Genomic DNA, 19,839 nt, shown 5'->3' on the forward strand with positions numbered 1-19,839 from the left:
CTCCCTGCTGGACAACAACACCACCAGGTCCAGAGGACAGAGTGTCTCCCTGCTGGACAACAACACCACCAGGTCCAGAGGACAGAGAGCTGGACAACAACACCATCAGGTCCAGAGGACAGAGTGCTGGACAACAACACCACCAGGTCCAGAGGACAGAGTGCTGGACAACAACACCACCAGGTCCAGAGGACAGAGAGCTGGACAACAACACCACCAGGTCCAGAGGACAGAGAGCTGGACAACAACACCACCAGGTCCAGAGGACAGAGTGTCTCCCTGCTGGACAACAACAACACCAGGTCCAGAGGACAGAGAGCTCCCTGCTGGACAACAACACCACCAGGTCCAGAGGACAGAGTGTCTCCCTGCTGGACAACAACACCACCAGGTCCAGAGGACAGAGTGTCTCCCTGCTGGACAACAACACCACCAGGTCCAGAGGACAGAGTGTCTCCCTGCTGGACAACAACACCACCAGGTCCAGAGGACAGAGTGCTCCCTGCTGGACAACAACACCACCAGGTCCAGAGGACAGAGTGTCTCCCTGCTGGACAACAACACCACCAGGTCCAGAGGACAGAGTGCTCCCTGCTGGACAACAACACCACCAGGTCCAGAGGACAGAGTGTCTCCCTGCTGGACAACAACACCACCAGGTCCAGAGGACAGAGTGCTCCCTGCGGGACAACAACACCACCAGGTCCAGAGGACAGAGTGCTGGACAACAACACCACCAGGTCCAGAGGACAGAGTGCTGGACAACAACACCACCAGGTCCAGAGGACAGAGTGCTGGACAACAACACCACCAGGTCCAGAGGACAGAGTGCTGGACAACAACACCACCAGGTCCAGAGGACAGAGTGCTGGACAACAACACCACCAGGTCCAGAGGACAGAGTGCTGGACAACAACACCACCAGGTCCAGAGGACAGAAACACCACTGTTGAATGTATAGAACAGTGTAAATAACCTGGATAAAGGTTTTAATTTCCCCTTTTGCCCCATTAAAATACACCCCCGCCAGCAGTAACCACAGGGAGTAGCAGAGTGAAGTCCTCTCTCTCTCCCTCTCTTCTCTCTCTTCTCTTCTCTCTCCATCCCTCTCTCTCTGTCTGTCTATCTCTCTCTCTCTCTCTGTCCTTACATGCAGAGACCTTGGTCTCTCTCTCTCTTTCTGTCCTTACATGCAGAGACCTTGGTATCTGCGACTTCGGGTCATTGAGAAGCGCTATATAAATAAAATGAATTATTATTATTATTATTATTATTATTATTATCATCTCTCTCTCTCTCCGTCCTTACATGCAGAGACCTTGGTCTCTCTCTCTCTCTCTCCCTCCCTCCCTCTCCCACGGGTATTGATTATGTAGTCTAGACAGTAGGGATGGCCGTGAGTAATCGACCTAGAGTACTCGCCGTTTCAAGTGAATGGGTGTTTTTTGAGGGAACTTTATTTATTTATTTTAGTTTTTGCCATTGAAACAGAAATCCTGCTCTGAAGTCCAGCAAGGTGTGAGTTGTGGCAGGAAGAGACCAGTGGAGTTCGAGGAGTAATATTACAACAATACAGTGAATGGTTTGTTGTGTAGGAATACAGCTACAACAGATAACAGTAGTTTGTTATGTAGGAATACAGCTAAAACAGATCAAAACAGTAGTTTGTGGTGTAGGAATACAGCTAAAACAGATCAAAACAGTAGTTTGTTGTGTAGGAATACAGCTAAAACAGATAAAAACAGTCGTTTGTTGTGTAGGAATACAGCTAAAACAGATAAAAACAGTAGTTTGTTGTGTAGGAATACAGCTAAAACAGATCAAAACAGTAGTTTGTTGTGTAGGAATACAGCTAAAACAGATCAAAACAGTAGTTTGTGGTGTAGGAATACAGCTAAAACAGATAAAAACAGTAGTTTGTTGTGTAGGAATACAGCGAAAACAGATAAAAACAGTAGTTTGTTGTGTAGGAATACAGCTAAAACAGATAAAAACAGTAGTTTGTGGTGTAGGAATACAGCTAAAACAGATAACAGTAGTTTGTGGTGTAGGAATACAGCTAAAACAGATCAAAACAGTAGTTTGTTGGTGTAGGAATACAGCTAAAACAGATAAAAACAGTAGTTTGTTGTGTAGGAATACAGCTAAAACAGATAAAACCAGTAGTTTGTTGTGTAGGAATACAGCTAAAACAGATAAAAAACAGTAGTTTGTTGTGTAGGAATACAGCTAAAACAGATAAAAACAGTAGTTTGTGGTGTAGGAATACAGCTAAAACAGATAACAGTAGTTTGTGGTGTAGGAATACAGCTAAAACAGATAACAGTAGTTTGTGGTGTAGGAATACAGCTAAAACAGATAAAAACAGTAGTTTGTTGTGTAGGAATACAGCTAAAACAGATAAAAACAGTAGTTTGTGGTGTAGGAATACAGCTAAAACAGATAACAGTAGTTTGTGGTGTAGGAATACAGCTAAAACAGATAAAAACAGTAGTTTGTTGTGTAGGAATACAGCTAAAACAGATAAAAACAGTAGTTTGTTGTGTAGGAATACAGCTAAAACAGATAACAGTAGTTTGTGGTGTAGGAATACAGCTAAAACAGATAAAACCAGTAGTTTGTGGTGTAGGAATACAGCTAAAACAGATAAAACCAGTAGTTTGTGGTGTAGGAATACAGCTAAAACAGATGAAAACAGTAGTTTGTTGTGTAGGAATACAGCTAAAACAGATAAAAACAGTAGTTTGTTGTGTAGGAATACAGCTAAAACAGATGAAAACAGTAGTTTGTTGTGTAGGAATACAGCTAAAAACAGATAAAAACAGTAGTTTGTCGATACGATACCTTGAAAAGTATCGATATTTCGATACCATTTCGATACCAAAAAAATAAAAATAATAATAATATATATATATATATATATATATATATATATATATTTTTTTTTTTAAACAAATTTAGCTTTTGTTGCTGGTTGATTCTCCTCAGCTTCTCTCTGGTACTATACGAGAAGATAAATATAACACTTTTAAAACCCTTTGTTTCTCTCTAAAGAAAAAAATACATAGCAAACATGACTCAGTTATGCAATAGTGCTGCTGCTTTTTATTTGGTTAAAATATTTTAGCTAATAAGACTAAAATATATGACTACAACAATTTTCATATGAGAGAGAGCGAGAGCAAGAGCGAGAGCGAGAGAGAGAGATTTCTCCGGAGCTATGCTCATGGAAACGGGGTAACGTTAACCTCATGTCGAGTGTAGTATTGTATGACCTCGACATAACGTTTAAACGTTAACCCGTTTCCATGCAGTAATTATATTGTGAATTATAAAGGTGGCCGGCTAGCTAGCATAAGCTAACGGAGGAACGACTAGCAGTAGCTAACGTTAGCTAATAGCTGTAACGTTACTAACACAACGAATCAGCTGTTGATATTATGCGCCATCAGTAGACAACGTATCATGTATTAAACTAGAGTTAATGGTTTAATGCTTCAGTCACAGTGACGTTCAAAGAGCAGCTGTCACGAACCTCTTTAATTTCTTTATGGAGATCCGCGTGCCAGTCCTTCAGGTGTTTTGCCATATTTGTGGTGTTTGCACCTTTCGTTGGCACTGCTCTGTAACACCGCTTGCAAATGGGCATCGTGGCATCTTTAGCTTGTCCTTCGTTGTTTACTTCAAACCCGAAGTACCTCCAAACAGCACTTCTGCTGTTTTCTTTATCTTTAAGGACAAGTTGTGGAGGCTCTGCTGCCTCTGCATTTGCCATCTTCAGCTAAAATGTTTGTTTACAAACTGAAGACGGCTCTGTGAGGGAGAGGGCTGGAGGAGGCGGAGGGGCAAGCGTGGTCTGAACAGCGTGTCAACAACTTCCGGTAGAACACTGCGAGAAAACGAGAACGCCAGCTGGTATCGATACTGCAGAAAGTATCGATATTTCGGGAAATGAGTATCGAAACCGTTTTAAATATTCAGAATCGATATGTATCGATTTTTGTTGTGTAGGAATACAGCTAAAACAGATAAAAAAACAGTAGCTTGTTGTGTAGGAATACAGCTAAAACAGATAAAAAAAACAGTAGTTTGTGGTGTAGGAATACAGCTAAAACAGATAAAAACAGTAGTTTGTTGTGTAGGAATACAGCTAAAACAGATAAAAAAACAGTCGTTTGTTGTGTAGGAATACAGCTAAAACAGATAAAAACAGTAGTTTGTGGTGTAGGAATACAGCTAAAACAGATAACAGTAGTTTGTGGTGTAGGAATACAGCTAAAACAGATAACAGTAGTTTGTGGTGTAGGAATACAGCTAAAACAGATAAAAACAGTAGTTTGTTGTGTAGGAATACAGCTAAAAACAGATAAAAACAGTAGTTTGTGGTGTAGGAATACAGCTAAAACAGATAACAGTAGTTTGTGGTGTAGGAATACAGCTAAAACAGATAAAAACAGTAGTTTGTTGTGTAGGAATACAGCTAAAACAGATAAAAACAGTAGTTTGTTGTGTAGGAATACAGCTAAAACAGATAACAGTAGTTTGTGGTGTAGGAATACAGCTAAAACAGATAAAACCAGTAGTTTGTGGTGTAGGAATACAGCTAAAACAGATAAAACCAGTAGTTTGTGGTGTAGGAATACAGCTAAAACAGATGAAAACAGTAGTTTGTTGTGTAGGAATACAGCTAAAACAGATAAAAACAGTAGTTTGTTGTGTAGGAATACAGCTAAAACAGATGAAAACAGTAGTTTGTTGTGTAGGAATACAGCTAAAAACAGATAAAAACAGTAGTTTGTCGATACGATACCTTGAAAAGTATCGATATTTCGATACCATTTCGATACCAAAAAAATAAAAATAATAATAATATATATATATATATATATATATATATATATATCTTTTTTTTTTAAACAAATTTAGCTTTTGTTGCTGGTTGATTCTCCTCAGCTTCTCTCTGGTACTATACGAGAAGATAAATATAACACTTTTAAAACCCTTTGTTTCTCTCTAAAGAAAAAAATACATAGCAAACATGACTCAGTTATGCAATAGTGCTGCTGCTTTTTATTTGGTTAAAATATTTTAGCTAATAAGACTAAAATATATGACTACAACAATTTTCATATGAGAGAGAGCGAGAGCAAGAGCGAGAGCGAGAGAGAGAGAGATTTCTCCGGAGCTATGCTCATGGAAACGGGGTAACGTTAACCTCATGTCGAGTGTAGTATTGTATGACCTCGACATAACGTTTAAACGTTAACCCGTTTCCATGCAGTAATTATATTGTGAATTATAAAGGTGGCCGGCTAGCTAGCATAAGCTAACGGAGGAACGACTAGCAGTAGCTAACGTTAGCTAATAGCTGTAACGTTACTAACACAACGAATCAGCTGTTGATATTATGCGCCATCAGTAGACAACGTATCATGTATTAAACTAGAGTTAATGGTTTAATGCTTCAGTCACAGTGACGTTCAAAGAGCAGCTGTCACGAACCTCTTTAATTTCTTTATGGAGATCCGCGTGCCAGTCCTTCAGGTGTTTTGCCATATTTGTGGTGTTTGCACCTTTCGTTGGCACTGCTCTGTAACACCGCTTGCAAATGGGCATCGTGGCATCTTTAGCTTGTCCTTCGTTGTTTACTTCAAACCCGAAGTACCTCCAAACAGCACTTCTGCTGTTTTCTTTATCTTTAAGGACAAGTTGTGGAGGCTCTGCTGCCTCTGCATTTGCCATCTTCAGCTAAAATGTTTGTTTACAAACTGAAGACGGCTCTGTGAGGGAGAGGGCTGGAGGAGGCGGAGGGGCAAGCGTGGTCTGAACAGCGTGTCAACAACTTCCGGTAGAACACTGCGAGAAAACGAGAACGCCAGCTGGTATCGATACTGCAGAAAGTATCGATATTTCGGGAAATGAGTATCGAAACCGTTTTAAATATTCAGAATCGATATGTATCGATTTTTGTTGTGTAGGAATACAGCTAAAACAGATAAAAAAACAGTAGCTTGTTGTGTAGGAATACAGCTAAAACAGATAAAAAAACAGTAGTTTGTGGTGTAGGAATACAGCTAAAACAGATAAAAACAGTAGTTTGTTGTGTAGGAATACAGCTAAAACAGATAAAAAAACAGTCGTTTGTTGTGTAGGAATACAGCTAAAACAGATAAAAAAACAGTCGTTTGTTGTGTAGGAATACAGCTAAAACAGATAAAAACAGTAGTTTGTGGTGTAGGAATACAGCTAAAACAGATAACAGTAGTTTGTGGTGTAGGAATACAGCTAAAACAGATAAAAACAGTAGTTTGTTGTGTAGGAATACAGCTAAAACAGATAAAAACAGTAGTTTGTGGTGTAGGAATACAGCTAAAACAGATAACAGTAGTTTGTGGTGTAGGAATACAGCTAAAACAGATAAAAACAGTAGTTTGTTGTGTAGGAATACAGCTAAAACAGATAAAAACAGTAGTTTGTTGTGTAGGAATACAGCTAAAACAGATAACAGTAGTTTGTGGTGTAGGAATACAGCTAAAACAGATGAAAACAGTAGTTTGTTGTGTAGGAATACAGCTAAAACAGATAAAAACAGTAGTTTGTTGTGTAGGAATACAGCTAAAACAGATAAAAACAGTATTTTGTTGTGTAGGAATACAGCTAAAACAGATAAAAAAACAGTAGTTTGTGGTGTAGGAATACAGCTAAAACAGATAAAAACAGTAGTTTGTGGTGTAGGAATACAGCTAAAACAGATAAAAACAGTAGTTTGTTGTGTAGGAATACAGCTAAAACAGATAAAAACAGTAGTTTGTTGTGTAGGAATACAGCTAAAACAGATAAAAACAGTGGTTCGTGTTTGTGCATTTCCAAATCGTGCCGACAACATGTCGTATTGATACAATTATTGATCGATAATTATGCTAACGTTGCATGAACCCAAACAAACTGTTTCCATGAGTGGAGAGAGCCCTGCTGCAGACAGAGTGGAGGTAATGTAATTATTACAAACGGTAACGGACTGTTTTGACTGACAATAAGCATCGCTGTGCATCGTTAATGCTGCCATGCTCCTTATGGGTTCTAAAGACAGATTTGCATAACTCCCTACGCGAATACTCTACCTGGGGGAGAGATGACTTCTGCCCACCCCTATTAGACAGTATAATGAGTGACAGGTGTTCTTACCCAATCAGCAGCTCCAGATCAGCCAGCAGCGTGCAGGTGAATAACAGTCTCTGACTAATGACTTTCTTTGTCTTTCTCTCCCTCTTCTCGGCTCCGATTTAAAACAGTCCCAGATTGTTTTTCTGTGTTTCACTTCCTCAGTCTCTTAACACCAGAAAGCTCCACCCCACCTGGCACTCACAGCGATAAGAACCAAGCTCCTCCTCCTCCTCCTCTCTGGCAAACCTCACCTCACTCCCACGCTGCAGGAGGCCATAGGGCGCGCTGGATTCACAACACAGTATGGCATGTATGGGTGGAGCTCTCTCTCTGCTCTCATGTCGACTGACTGGTCTTATCGGTTGAAAAGCTGAAATGCCACCCGGCTGGCTAACCCCAGGCTCGAAAATAAACAGCCACATCGACCACCTGACCAACAGGAGCTGCCATTGTTACTGCAGTGACGACGAGTGTGTGTGTGTGTGTGTGTGTGTGTGTGTGTGTGTGTGTGTGTGTGTGTGCGTGTGTGTGTGTGTGTGCGCGCGCGCGTGTAGGTGTGTGGGTGATAAGAGATTGATAAGGAAGATAGAGGTCTGTAATTATCGTTTTCACACACACACACACACACCAGTGACAGGGCTAACTGGTCTGTTAACGTTCCATTAGAACTCAAATACACTATGGGGGCAGATCACACACACACACCAGTGACAGGGCTAACTGCTCTGTTAACATTCTATTATAACTCAAATACACTATGGGGGCAGACCACACACACACACACACACACACACACACACACACACACACACACACACACACACACACACACACACACACACACACACACACACACACACACACACACACACACACACACACACACACACACACACACACACACACACACACACACACACACACACACACACACACACACACACACACACACACACACACACACACACACACACCAGTGACTGGCTAAGTGGTCTGTTAACATTATATTAGAACTCAAATACACTATGGGGGCAGAAAACACACTTCAATTAGGTAACTTCCTAACAAAAGAGTATTGTCTCACTGTTAGCTAGTAAACTGTTGCCTAGTTAACTGTTGATTCATTAACAGTTGGCTAGTGAACTGTTAGCTAGTGAACTGTTAGCTAATTAACTGTTAGCTAATTAACTGTTAGCTAGTGAACCGTTAGATAATTAGCTGTTAGCTAATGAACTGTTAGCTAGTGAGCTGTTGGCTAGTGAACTGTTAGCTAGTGAACTGTTAGCTAGTGAACTGTTAGCTAGTGAACTGTTAGCTAGTGAACTGTTAGCTAGTGAACTGTTAGCTAATTAACTGTTAGCTAGTGAACTGTTAGCTAGTGAACTGTTAGCTAGTGAACTGTTAGCTAATTAACTGTTAGCTAGTGAACTGTTAGCTAGTGAACTGTTAGCTAGTGAGCTGTTGGCTAATTAACTGTTAGCTAGTGAACTGTTAGCTAGTGAACTGTTAGCTAATTAACTGTTAGCTAGTGAACTGTTAGCTAATTAACTGTTAACTAGTGAACTGTTAGCTAGTGAACCGTTAGATAATTAGCTGTTAGCTAATGCACTGTTAGCTAGTGAGCTGTTAGCTAATGAACTGTTACATAATGAACTGTTAGCTAGTGAGCTGTTAGCTAATGAACTGTTAGCTAGTGAGCTGTTAGCTAGTGAACTGTTAGCCAATGAACTGTTAGCTAGTGAACTGTTGACCAATGAACTGTTGGCCAATGAACTGTTAGCTAGCACAAAACAATAGTAGACTGCTCATCAAATGTTATACTAGATAGGAGGGAGGCAGACCCAATGGAAGAGGAAGCTATAGTAATGAGATAAAGTGCAGAAGAGGGAGGAAGAGTGAGAGAGGAAGAGTGAGATTAAATGCAGGAGAGGAAGAGAGTAGTAGTAGTAGTCGTAGTAGTAGCAGTAATCGTATTAGTCAGATTCAGATCCTTTAACACATTGGTTGCCAACAACGAGATTTCTCGTTATTTAATCGTTATTTCTTTTATTAGCGATATCCATTCATTTTTCATCCGTCCAGCTAGGGGTGGACGGTATAAACGGTATACGGTATAAACGGTATTAATTTGCTCTACGGTATGGATTTTGACTATACCGTGTAACCGGTAGAGCAGCTCTAAAATAGCAATGACGTCATGTAACCACAGCGCGACTATTTCAATCGCATTTGCCCCTAAAAATAGATAGAATTAGTCATAGATAATAGATATGTGCAAACTGGAAAAAGTTATTTAGGAGGCTTCGTGCAGTGGGCGTGTCAACACGCAATTGTCATTTCATAATAAACACATATCACCGCGGCGCACAGCAAGTTTCAATTTCAGTTCCTGGCATTTTTAACCAGTGGAGAAAGGTAAGAGATTTCCCCATCGTTTTTCTTATATGAATTATTCTACGTTAATAAAACATACCTGGTGATCAACTACAGTTTGCTGTAAACATTACGATATGTGTGTAGTGTTATGATAACGACGGATGCAGCGGGAGGACGGCTGCAGCAGTGGATTTGCGAATAGCATGCAGCTGCAGAGCCGCAGAGCCAGGGGCGCTTTCAGGTCTGGTCACAGGCCCGTCAAACAGCGCCCCCCCCCCCACCCAACGGCTGAATTGCCAATGGCTGAATTGGAGTATTGCACAGTGCAATACTCCAATTCAGCCATTGGCAATTCAGCCGTTGGGTGGGGGGGCGCTGTTGAGCGGGCCTGTGACCAGACCTGAAAGCGCCCCTGGCTCTGCGGCTCTGCAGCTACATATGCTTCTAGCAAAATCCAGCATCCAGCCCCGCTGTTTGCAATGGGAGCAGCACGGAGTCTCGACTCTGGACTTATTTTATTTGGAATATAATGACTTTATACGCAAAAGTAGCCTAGTTTTAAGTTAAAATATTATAAATCTACATGCCTTGAGGATGTCATTCTTTATATAGCCTGCCTATCAGGCAAAAAAAATTATTCTAACAGAAACACTGATACCGTGATATATACCGTTACCGTCTATGCTTCAAATTATACCGTGATATAAATTTTAGACCATACCGTCCACCCCTACGTCCAGCCTGACATTATCATAGGCAATGGCTCTGAGCTCGAAAAGGGCAAATACTGCCCCCTATCGTCTCCCGGATGGTAATGCACATCATTGGATTGGATTGAGTGAAAAAGTGAATCAGAGAAAAACTCCGGTCCAGGGTTTTCCCATCTCTGGCAAGCAGTGTCGTGTTACCAGATTCACTGGCGAGGCTGGGAGCAGCTTGGATTATCCGTTTCGGACTATGACGTTGGATCAATAAACGCGATCAATATTTGGAATGGCGATCAGGAATTGGATTAAACTTTTTGCAGAACATCTGATCTGAGGTAAGGAATCTATGTTACCAGTTTAATCAGAGTTGTTTTTCACAGATTTCACAACGTGTGTGTGTGTGTGTGTGTGTGTGTGTGTGTGTGTGTGTGTGTGTGTGGCGTTGAGCGCGACACGAATAAATGATTTTTCAGCCCGCTTTTGTATCGTGCATAAGAACACAAATACTCTCGATAATCTAGCGTTTATTTGAAAACTATTCATAAATCAGCCGGAAAATGACAACGTGTTTTGTGTATTCCACTAAAGAGCTATTTTCGCGGAATTTCTCTGGAATTACTAGACATCTCCGAAACTATACTCATATTCAAAACGGTATAAAACGGAAATGTACTGATGAAAAAACAATCCGTTTCATACATGTTGACTGCAAGCAAGTCATTGATAAGCAACGGGTGTATTAGACACATAATAATTTAAGATATAGTTTATGCGTTCGCAAATGTGCTCGTCCTCCCATTGATTAACGTGGTGGCATCCAAGTGATAAATCGTCATATCCGGCTGGCAACCAATGTGTTAATAAGCCATATGTGTAAACACATTGGTAATTGTTTCGGCAATTACAGTGTATGCATTTTACATATATATTTTTTTCACATAACAAAGACAGTGCAGTGAAGGATTAATAATCTGAATAAATATATATATATATATATATATATATATATATATATATATATATATATATATATATTATATATATATATATAAAGTGTAAAGTAAAGTGCAGAGTTCCAGTCAGGCCCAGTGCAGTATTTTTGCCAGTGTCATTGTTATTGTGCCAGTGTCACTTGGGGGAGAGAGAGAGAGAGACAGAGAGAGAGCAGGAGAGAGAGAGCAGGAGAGAGGGAGCGAGAGAGAGGGAGCGAGAGAGAGGGAGCAGGAGAGAGAGGCAGAGAGGGAGCGAGAGAGAGCGTAAGCAAGAGAGCGTGAGCGAGAGAGCGCGAGCGAGAGGGAGGGAGGGAGAGTGAGAGAGTGTGAGCGAGAGAGAGCACGAGCGGGAGGGCGAGCGAGAGAGGGAGAGAGAGAGAGACAGAGAGAGAGCAGGAGAGAGGGAGCAGGAGAGAGAGAGAGGGAGAGAGGGAGCGAGAGAGAGGGAGCAGGAGAGAGAGAGAGGGAGCGAGAGAGAGCGTGGGAGAGCGTGAGCAAGAGAGCGCGCAAGCGAGAGGGAGGGAGGGAGAGTGAGAGAGCGTGAGCGAGGGAGAGCGAGAGGGAGGGAGGGAGAGAGAGAGATGGTGTATTCAGGGCCCATATATAGTTACCATATAATCGATGGACAGTCTCCATCAATAGCAGTTACAACTACATACTTAGCACCAAGCAGTAGCTAGCTAGCTTCATCCTACTCTAGTGTGTGTGTGTGTGTGTGTGTGTGTGTGTGTGTGTGTGTGTGTGGTTAGCCAGTGGTGCCATGGTGGGTAGCACCATCTGCTGCCATGATGTCTTGGTTACCACCTGCTTTAAACACACACTCAGGCACAGAACATATGAGAACCCCCACATGAGAGTAACACACACACACACACACACACACACACACACAGCTTCCCTCTTAGCGACACACACTCTCCTCAGACACAGATGGGACCCCAGTCAGAACAGAAGGTTCCTGATGACAGTCCCACTACACACACACACACACACCTTCCAAGTCTCACAGATAGACACATATAGTAAAATCCACCAATCCCCCAGCTTCGTTAACTCATTCAGCGCCAGTCACGAGAAAAGTCGGGTTAACTCGCCAACCGTTCAGCGCCAATCACGAGAAAACTCGGGTTTTAATCGTTATTTCTTTTATTAGCTATATCCATTCATTTTTCATCCATCCAGCCTGATGTCATTGGGAATGGGTCTGAGCTCGCAAAAGGGCAAATACCGCCGCCTACGCCTTCCAGCCGGTATTGCACTCCATTAGAAATGGTGTAGTTTCAGGGTTAGGTGGCGTAGCGGAGATTGCGTTCGTCACCAACCCCGGAGCTGTGAGCTGGATTCGCCTGTCACCAGCTTGGCTGGCCGTTCACACTAATACAATTGGCAGTATTAGAGGGTGGGAAAGCTGGCGGGGTGGGTCCGGGTCGTTGTAAACAGCGACTCCTACAGTTCGGTCGGGGCGCCTGCTAAGCGCGGATGGGACCTGAGTGGGATAGTGTGATCCTTCCACACGCTACGCCCTCTCGGAGAATATCCGCACTGCCAGGTGAAAAGAAGCGGTTGATTGGCTGGACGTGTGTCGGAGGAAGCACGTGATAGCCTCCACTCTCCCAGATGATCTGACTGTGGGGGGTAAGTGCGCAGCGACCAGGAAGGGGATTGGGAATTGGCATAACGACTAACATTGTGATGGGAGAAAATCGGAGGAAAATGGAGGGGGAAAAAGATCAACAAAAAAAAAAAATGGTGTAGTTTCTTTTCTGGGCCGATCTGAGCCGTGCGGGCAGGGTTTAAATACTCCGGCAGGACTAGCGTTTACAACGTTACATCTGCGATGCTGCCCCCCCCCCCCCCCCCCCCCCCGATGGCGCTGGATGAGTTAATGAATGCTAACCAATCAGAAAGCTTCATGTATTAGTGCTAGCCAATGAGAGGTCTTACTCTGCTCGTCGCCGTGCCTCCATGCCGTCTGGGAGGAAGAGTTTGATGGTCGACACGATGCAGCCATGGGTCACTGAGAACACAACAACAACGTTATCAGAACACACTGGTATGAGGGGAGGATACACTGCTGCCATCTAGGGGTGTAACGATGCATCGATTAATCGAAATGCATCGATTCTAATGTGTTCGATTTGATCCATCGATTTGAATATGTTAGAATAAAATTGTGTGTATTGTTTTTATTGACCTATAGTCCATTCATGCTGAGTGAATCAGTTCCCCCAGCCACATTTGTGTATTCAAATTTTTTTGGGGAATTAACTGATAGAAGATTTATCGAGAATTAATCTAATCGAATCGTGGTCAAATGAAGAGATTTCATGATGCATTGAATCATTGCCTGAAGAATCGTAATCAAATCTAAGTGAGGTCGTATCGTTACACCCTTACTGCCAACATCAACATCCATTACTGAACAATGTACACAACTAGTAGCTTGTGGTCATTATACCAACATGAAGCTAGTAGCTTGTGGTCATTATACCAACATGAAGCTAGTAGCTTGTGGTCATTGTAGCAACATGAAGCTAGTAGCTTGTGGTCATTGTACCAACATGAAGCTAGTAGCTTGTGGTCATTGTAGCAACATGAAGCTAGTAGCTTGTGGTCATTGTACCAACATGAAGCTAGTAGCTTGTGGTCATTGTAGCAACATGAAGCTAGTAGCTTGTGGTCATTATACCAACATGAAGCTAGTAGCTTGTGGTCATTGTAGCAACATGAAGCTAGTAGCTTGTGGTCATTGTACCAACATGAAGCTAGTAGCTTGTGGTCATTGTACCAACATGAAGCTAGTAGCTTGTGGTCATTGTAGCAACATGAAGCTAGTAGCTTGTGGTCATTGTAGCAACATGAAGCTAGTAGCTTGTGGTCATTGTAGCAACATGAAACTAGTAGCTTGTGGTCATTGTAGCAACATGAAACTAGTAGCTTGTGGTCATTGTACCAACATGAAGCTAGTAGCTTGTGGTCATTGTACCAACATGAAGCTAGTAGCTTGTGGTCATTGTAGCAACATGAAACTAGTAGCTTGTGGTCATTGTAGCAACATGAAGCTAGTAGCTTGTGGTCATTGTAGCAACATGAAGCTAGTAGCTTGTGGTCATTGTAGCAACATGAAGCTAGTAGCTTGTGGTCATTGTAGCAACATGAAACTAGTAGCTTGTGGTCATTGTACCAACATGAAGCTAGTAGCTTGTGGTCATTGTACCAACATGAAGCTAGTAGCTTGTGGTCATTGTAGCAACATGAAACTAGTAGCTTGTGGTCATTGTACCAACATGAAGCTAGTAGCTTGTGGTCATTGTACCAACATGAAGCTAGTAGCTTGTGGTCATTGTAGCAACATGAAGCTAGTAGCTTGTGGTCATTGTACCAACATGAAGCTAGTAGCTTGTGGTCATTGTAGCAACATGAAACTAGTAGCTTGTGGTCATTGTACCAACATGAAACTAGTAGCTTGTGGTCATTGTAGCAACATGAAGCTAGTAGCTTGTGGTCATTGTAGCAACATGAAGCTAGTAGCTTGTGGTCATTGTACCAACATGAAGCTAGTAGCTTGTGGTCATTGTAGCAACATGAAGCTAGTAGCTTGTGGTCATTGTAGCAACATGAAGCTAGTAGCTTGTGGTCATTGTAGCAACATGAAGCTAGTAGCTTGTGGTCATTGTACCAACATGAAGCTAGTAGCTTGTGGTCATTGTACCAACATGAAGCTAGTAGCTTGTGGTCATTGTAGCAACATGAAACTAGTAGCTTGTGGTCATTGTAGCAACATGAAGCTAGTAGCTTGTGGTCATTGTAGCAACATGAAGCTAGTAGCTTGTGGTCATTGTAGCAACATGAAGCTAGTAGCTTGTGGTCATTGTAGCAACATGAAACTAGTAGCTTGTGGTCATTGTACCAACATGAAGCTAGTAGCTTGTGGTCATTGTACCAACATGAAGCTAGTAGCTTGTGGTCATTGTAGCAACATGAAACTAGTAGCTTGTGGTCATTGTACCAACATGAAGCTAGTAGCTTGTGGTCATTGTACCAACATGAAGCTAGTAGCTTGTGGTCATTGTAGCAACATGAAGCTAGTAGCTTGTGGTCATTGTACCAACATGAAGCTAGTAGCTTGTGGTCATTGTAGCAACATGAAACTAGTAGCTTGTGGTCATTGTACCAACATGAAACTAGTAGCTTGTGGTCATTGTAGCAACATGAAGCTAGTAGCTTGTGGTCATTGTAGCAACATGAAGCTAGTAGCTTGTGGTCATTGTAGCAACATGAAGCTAGTAGCTTGTGGTCATTGTAGCAACATGAAGCTAGTAGCTTGTGGTCATTGTAGCAACATGAAGCTAGTAGCTTGTGGTCATTGTACCAACATGAAGCTAGTAGCTTGTGGTCATTGTACCAACATGAAGCTAGTAGCTTGTGGTCATTGTACCAACATGAAGCTAGTAGCTTGTGGTCATTGTACCAACATGAAGCTAGTAGCTTGTGGTCATTGTACCAACATGAAGCTAGTAGCTTGTGGTCATTGTAGCAACATGAAGCTAGTAGCTTGTGGTCATTGTACCAACATGATTGATTGATTGATTTTCTCAAGAGTCCATTTAGAAGCATTCAAATATACAATAATTCACACATAATACATTCATATTTGTACATCATTTTTGACACACATCACACATAATGCACCTCAATAGAAGTTATTGTAATGAGTTCCAATTTAACGGTTCTGAAAATGAAAGTTATTCTTGGTGATGTCCCAGCATGCAGTTCACTCACCCCCCCCGTGTGGGCCGTCCCGTCCCAGCATGCAGTTCACCCACCCCCCTGTGTGCCGTCCCGTCCCAGCATGCAGTTCACCCACCCACTCCCCCTTTCAGAACCACACCTGCACCCCGCTCTCGCTGCCTTGCTCAGTGTGGTTCGCAGTCTCCCGGTATCACTCCTAGTTATTTGGATACAATACGTTTTTCTCCACTGGAGAGAGACTCAACTTCTATTGTTGGTGACAGGTATAGACAAGACGGGTTGTTATGGTCACGTCATTCACTAAGGGGTCACGTGGTGTTGTAGTGTATGAGTAAAAGTCAGCTGTTCACCGGCGGGTTTCAGGTATTGAAATGATGAGGGAGTGAACGGGGAAGTCATACTTTGTTGACCGCACGCTACACTGTGATAAACCAAGCTGTGATTCACTTTAGTTTTGTAGTATATGAACTGATTTAACTATAATAAACTAACCAAACGCAGTATCCTGGAGCAGTGATTTTATGACAAGCGGCGTGTCTGGCAGGTATCATTATTTCCCAGATTTAGTCTCTTGGTGACTGACTACAGTTTGTTTGGACAGTCGCCATACATCTATGTTACGTGAGAAAGAGGCAGAACGTGTGTTTTGATGTCTGATGTTACACGTGACTGGTGTGGCATCAGAGTTTCATTTGGGAGGTAGTTCTCTGACAGGGTGGCAGTGTTCCAGCCCGGTGCCAGTGTCGGGTCCGAGTACGGCAGCGGCTGCACTGCACTGTCACACAAGTGAGATAAATAACAGCTTTGCTGACAGACGGCGATGTATCCCCATCATCCTCGCCAAACCTTCATGTCCATTGAAATGGATAAGAATGTGGAGACGACAAACTCATCATCATCAGCTGAATAACTCCAAAGGCTAGATTTATATATTATCCTATTTTTAATTTGGTGTGTGTTATTAGTCAGGTTGTGGAAGTGCTGCTTCTGTGTGTGTGTGTGTGTGTGTGTGTGTGTGTGCGTGTGTGTGTGTGCGTGTGTGTGTGTGTGTGTGTGTGCGTGTGTGCACCACACACTTTACTATGATATGCACTTATAGGGGATGTTGATATCAACTTTAGCATTTGTCCTTTTATACCGTCAGTGTTTTTTTTTCTCTTTTTTTTTGTACTGTTTCTACTCTGCTCCTGTATTGGATTAGTTGTAGACTAGACACACAGTGTTGCTCTGTACCTGTATTCCAATGTGGATTTGTCCACATGGTAAATAAACTCTCTGATCTCTGTCTGAGCTCTGTGTCAAACAAACAGGATCCTCCTCAACACTAACATACTGACTAACATAATCACCTTGAGAGCTCACAGAGTTTAAAGTGTGCTATATAAATGAAATCTATTATTATTATACTACATATCAGCTCAGTGAGGCTACAACACTAACATACTGTACTACATATCAGCTCAGTGAGGCTACAACACTAACATACTGTACTACATATCAGCTCAGTGAGGCTACAACACTAACATACTGTACTACATATCAGCTCAGTGAGGCTACAACACTAACATACTGTACTACATATCAGCTCAGTGAGGCTACAACACTAACATACTGTACTACATATCAGCTCAGTGAGGCTACAACACTAACATACTGTACTACATATCAGCTCAGTGAGGCTACAACACTAACATACTGTACTACATATCAGCTCAGTGAGGCTACAACACTAACATACTGTACTACATATCAGCTCAGTGAGGCTACAACACTAACATACTGTACTACATATCAGCTCAGTGAGGCCCTACATGTGGTCAGGGGACCCTTAGGGGACCCTGCGGTGGCTTCTAGGGGGTCCCCAGCATAATGGGGAAGTAATTAATGATCTCCTTCATTAGAAGTCGTCTCAAGAACGGAATGTAAAAGACTCACTACTCTGGACCGAACTGCAGGTTCCACTCTCTACCTATGGAACCCGGCTCAATGTGAAGGTGTTATAGACAACATTCAGCCACTAGGTGTCGCACTAGATATCAGGTGCCTTCCACGTGGGGACATGGGGAGTATGGAGGGGACACATGTACGCAACATGTAAACAACAGCATTCATTTTGGACCCACCAACATTATTATATATATTTTTTTCTCAATGATGAATGCACTTTTTGGGGGAGAAAAGCAACACTTTTATTCCGCACCTCTCTAAAAGCTTTGTGGATGAAAATAATTTAATTATTTTTTTAATTAGTCTACAACATAAAATGTTAACTATAGCACATTTAACTGGTTGAACAGTAATGACATGATCAAATAAAACATTTATATTAATTCTCTCTCCTCTCTGCTTAATTGACAAGAGGATTGTTTTGGGATTGCTTTTGATCATAAAAAAGGAAGGGGGCTGGCGCACGCGCGCGGGGGGGGGTTATATAGATAGTGTGTGTGTGTGTGTTGTTGATGATGTACCAGAGGAAAGCGTGGTTGAAAGAAAGCTTCGATCACGAGTAGGGATGCCCCGATCACGTTTTTTGCCACCGATACCGATCACCAATCGTCTATGAGCCATATCGGCCGATACAGATCGTTTTTTATATATATATATATATATATATATATATATATATATATATATATATATATATATATATATATATATTATATAATTATACGTGTAGTTGTATTGTCTGCGAGACATCGCCACAAGTCAAAATGCTCGCTATCTGCAAACAGCTCCACTGTCTGTGTGTATACTCTGCTTTGGTCAAATCACATTCAGCGTGGGGCCTGAGAGTGCTGGGGCTGACGTTCTGCAGATGGATACTATTGAGTCAGAGCGATAGTTCAACAGGGTCTGAAATGTGTTATGAAGCATGACATTTACATTTACATTTAGCTGAAACGCTTTTATCCAAAGCGACTTACAAGTTCTGTACGACAAGTCATCAGGAAGGGCACAACTCTATCAGCTGAGCAACAATGTTCATCAAAGTGTTGAGTGCTACAGTGTAGGTTAGTTTATTAGGACAAGTGCATGACAGTAAGGTTAGTTAGGGTTAGATATTTTTTTCTTTTTTATTATTATTATTTCAGATAATGGTTGAAGAAGTGCGTCTTTAGTCGACGGCGAAAGATTGGACGGGTTTCGGCTGTAGCGTGTTTGTGTGTGTGTGTGTGTGTGTGTGTGTGTGTGTGTGTGTGTGTGTGTTCATTAGGGGTGGGAATCACCAGTTTCATCATGATACGATACGATATCGATTCTTTGGACAACGATACGATATTTGCCGATATCACAAAGTCTCTCACGATACAATACGATACGATTAGATTCAGGTGCCTGCGATCGATATGAGATGATATCATATGCCCATTTAACACAATCAGTAACATTTAGATCAACAAAAAAAAGGTAATGAAAATATCATTTGACATTTGTATTTTTGAGCTCTTCCAGACATTTAAAGGAAAATCAATCTATTGTTTTTAATACAAATAGACCTCCTGTTCACTGTAAAGTGCCACGTTTTTATATATTGAGCTTTAAACTTTAAGCTACATTTTTTGGAACTCAAAACTCACAACCTCCCTCTCCCAAACCGTTCCTACAACAATTTGTTGATGTTGCATGATCATGTATAGGCCTACATTTATTATGTATTATATTGTTTATGTTTAAATAACATTTAAACATCAAACTCCTCTGACCTCATCTGGTCTTTCCAAAGACGCGCGCACACACACACACACAGAAAGGGAGAATGCTATGCTGTAACATCTACAAACACGGAGCTACTGCTGTTGTTCTTGGGCGGATATGAGACTCGCCACAGGATTTTCAAAATAAGAGTA

The 19,839-nt window shown here is 41.9% G+C and overlaps 1 protein-coding gene across 1 annotated transcript in view; it reads right to left on the bottom strand.

The window, feature by feature from the left end:
* LOC311229892 (filamin-B-like) overlaps positions 1–19,839 on the bottom strand; it is a gene marked incomplete at its 3' end in the record, with an annotated part of 367,515 nt that overhangs the window by 290,824 nt on the left and 56,852 nt on the right. Inside the window, 1 exon segment of the mRNA XM_084315961.1 lies at positions 13,184–13,256. Coding sequence (XP_084172087.1) covers positions 13,184–13,256 — 73 coding nt within the window.

Source organism: Notolepis coatsorum (assembly GCF_963971535.1).
Source record: "Notolepis coatsorum genome assembly, chromosome: 6".
Taxonomy (NCBI): Eukaryota; Metazoa; Chordata; class Actinopteri; order Aulopiformes; family Paralepididae; genus Notolepis; species Notolepis coatsorum.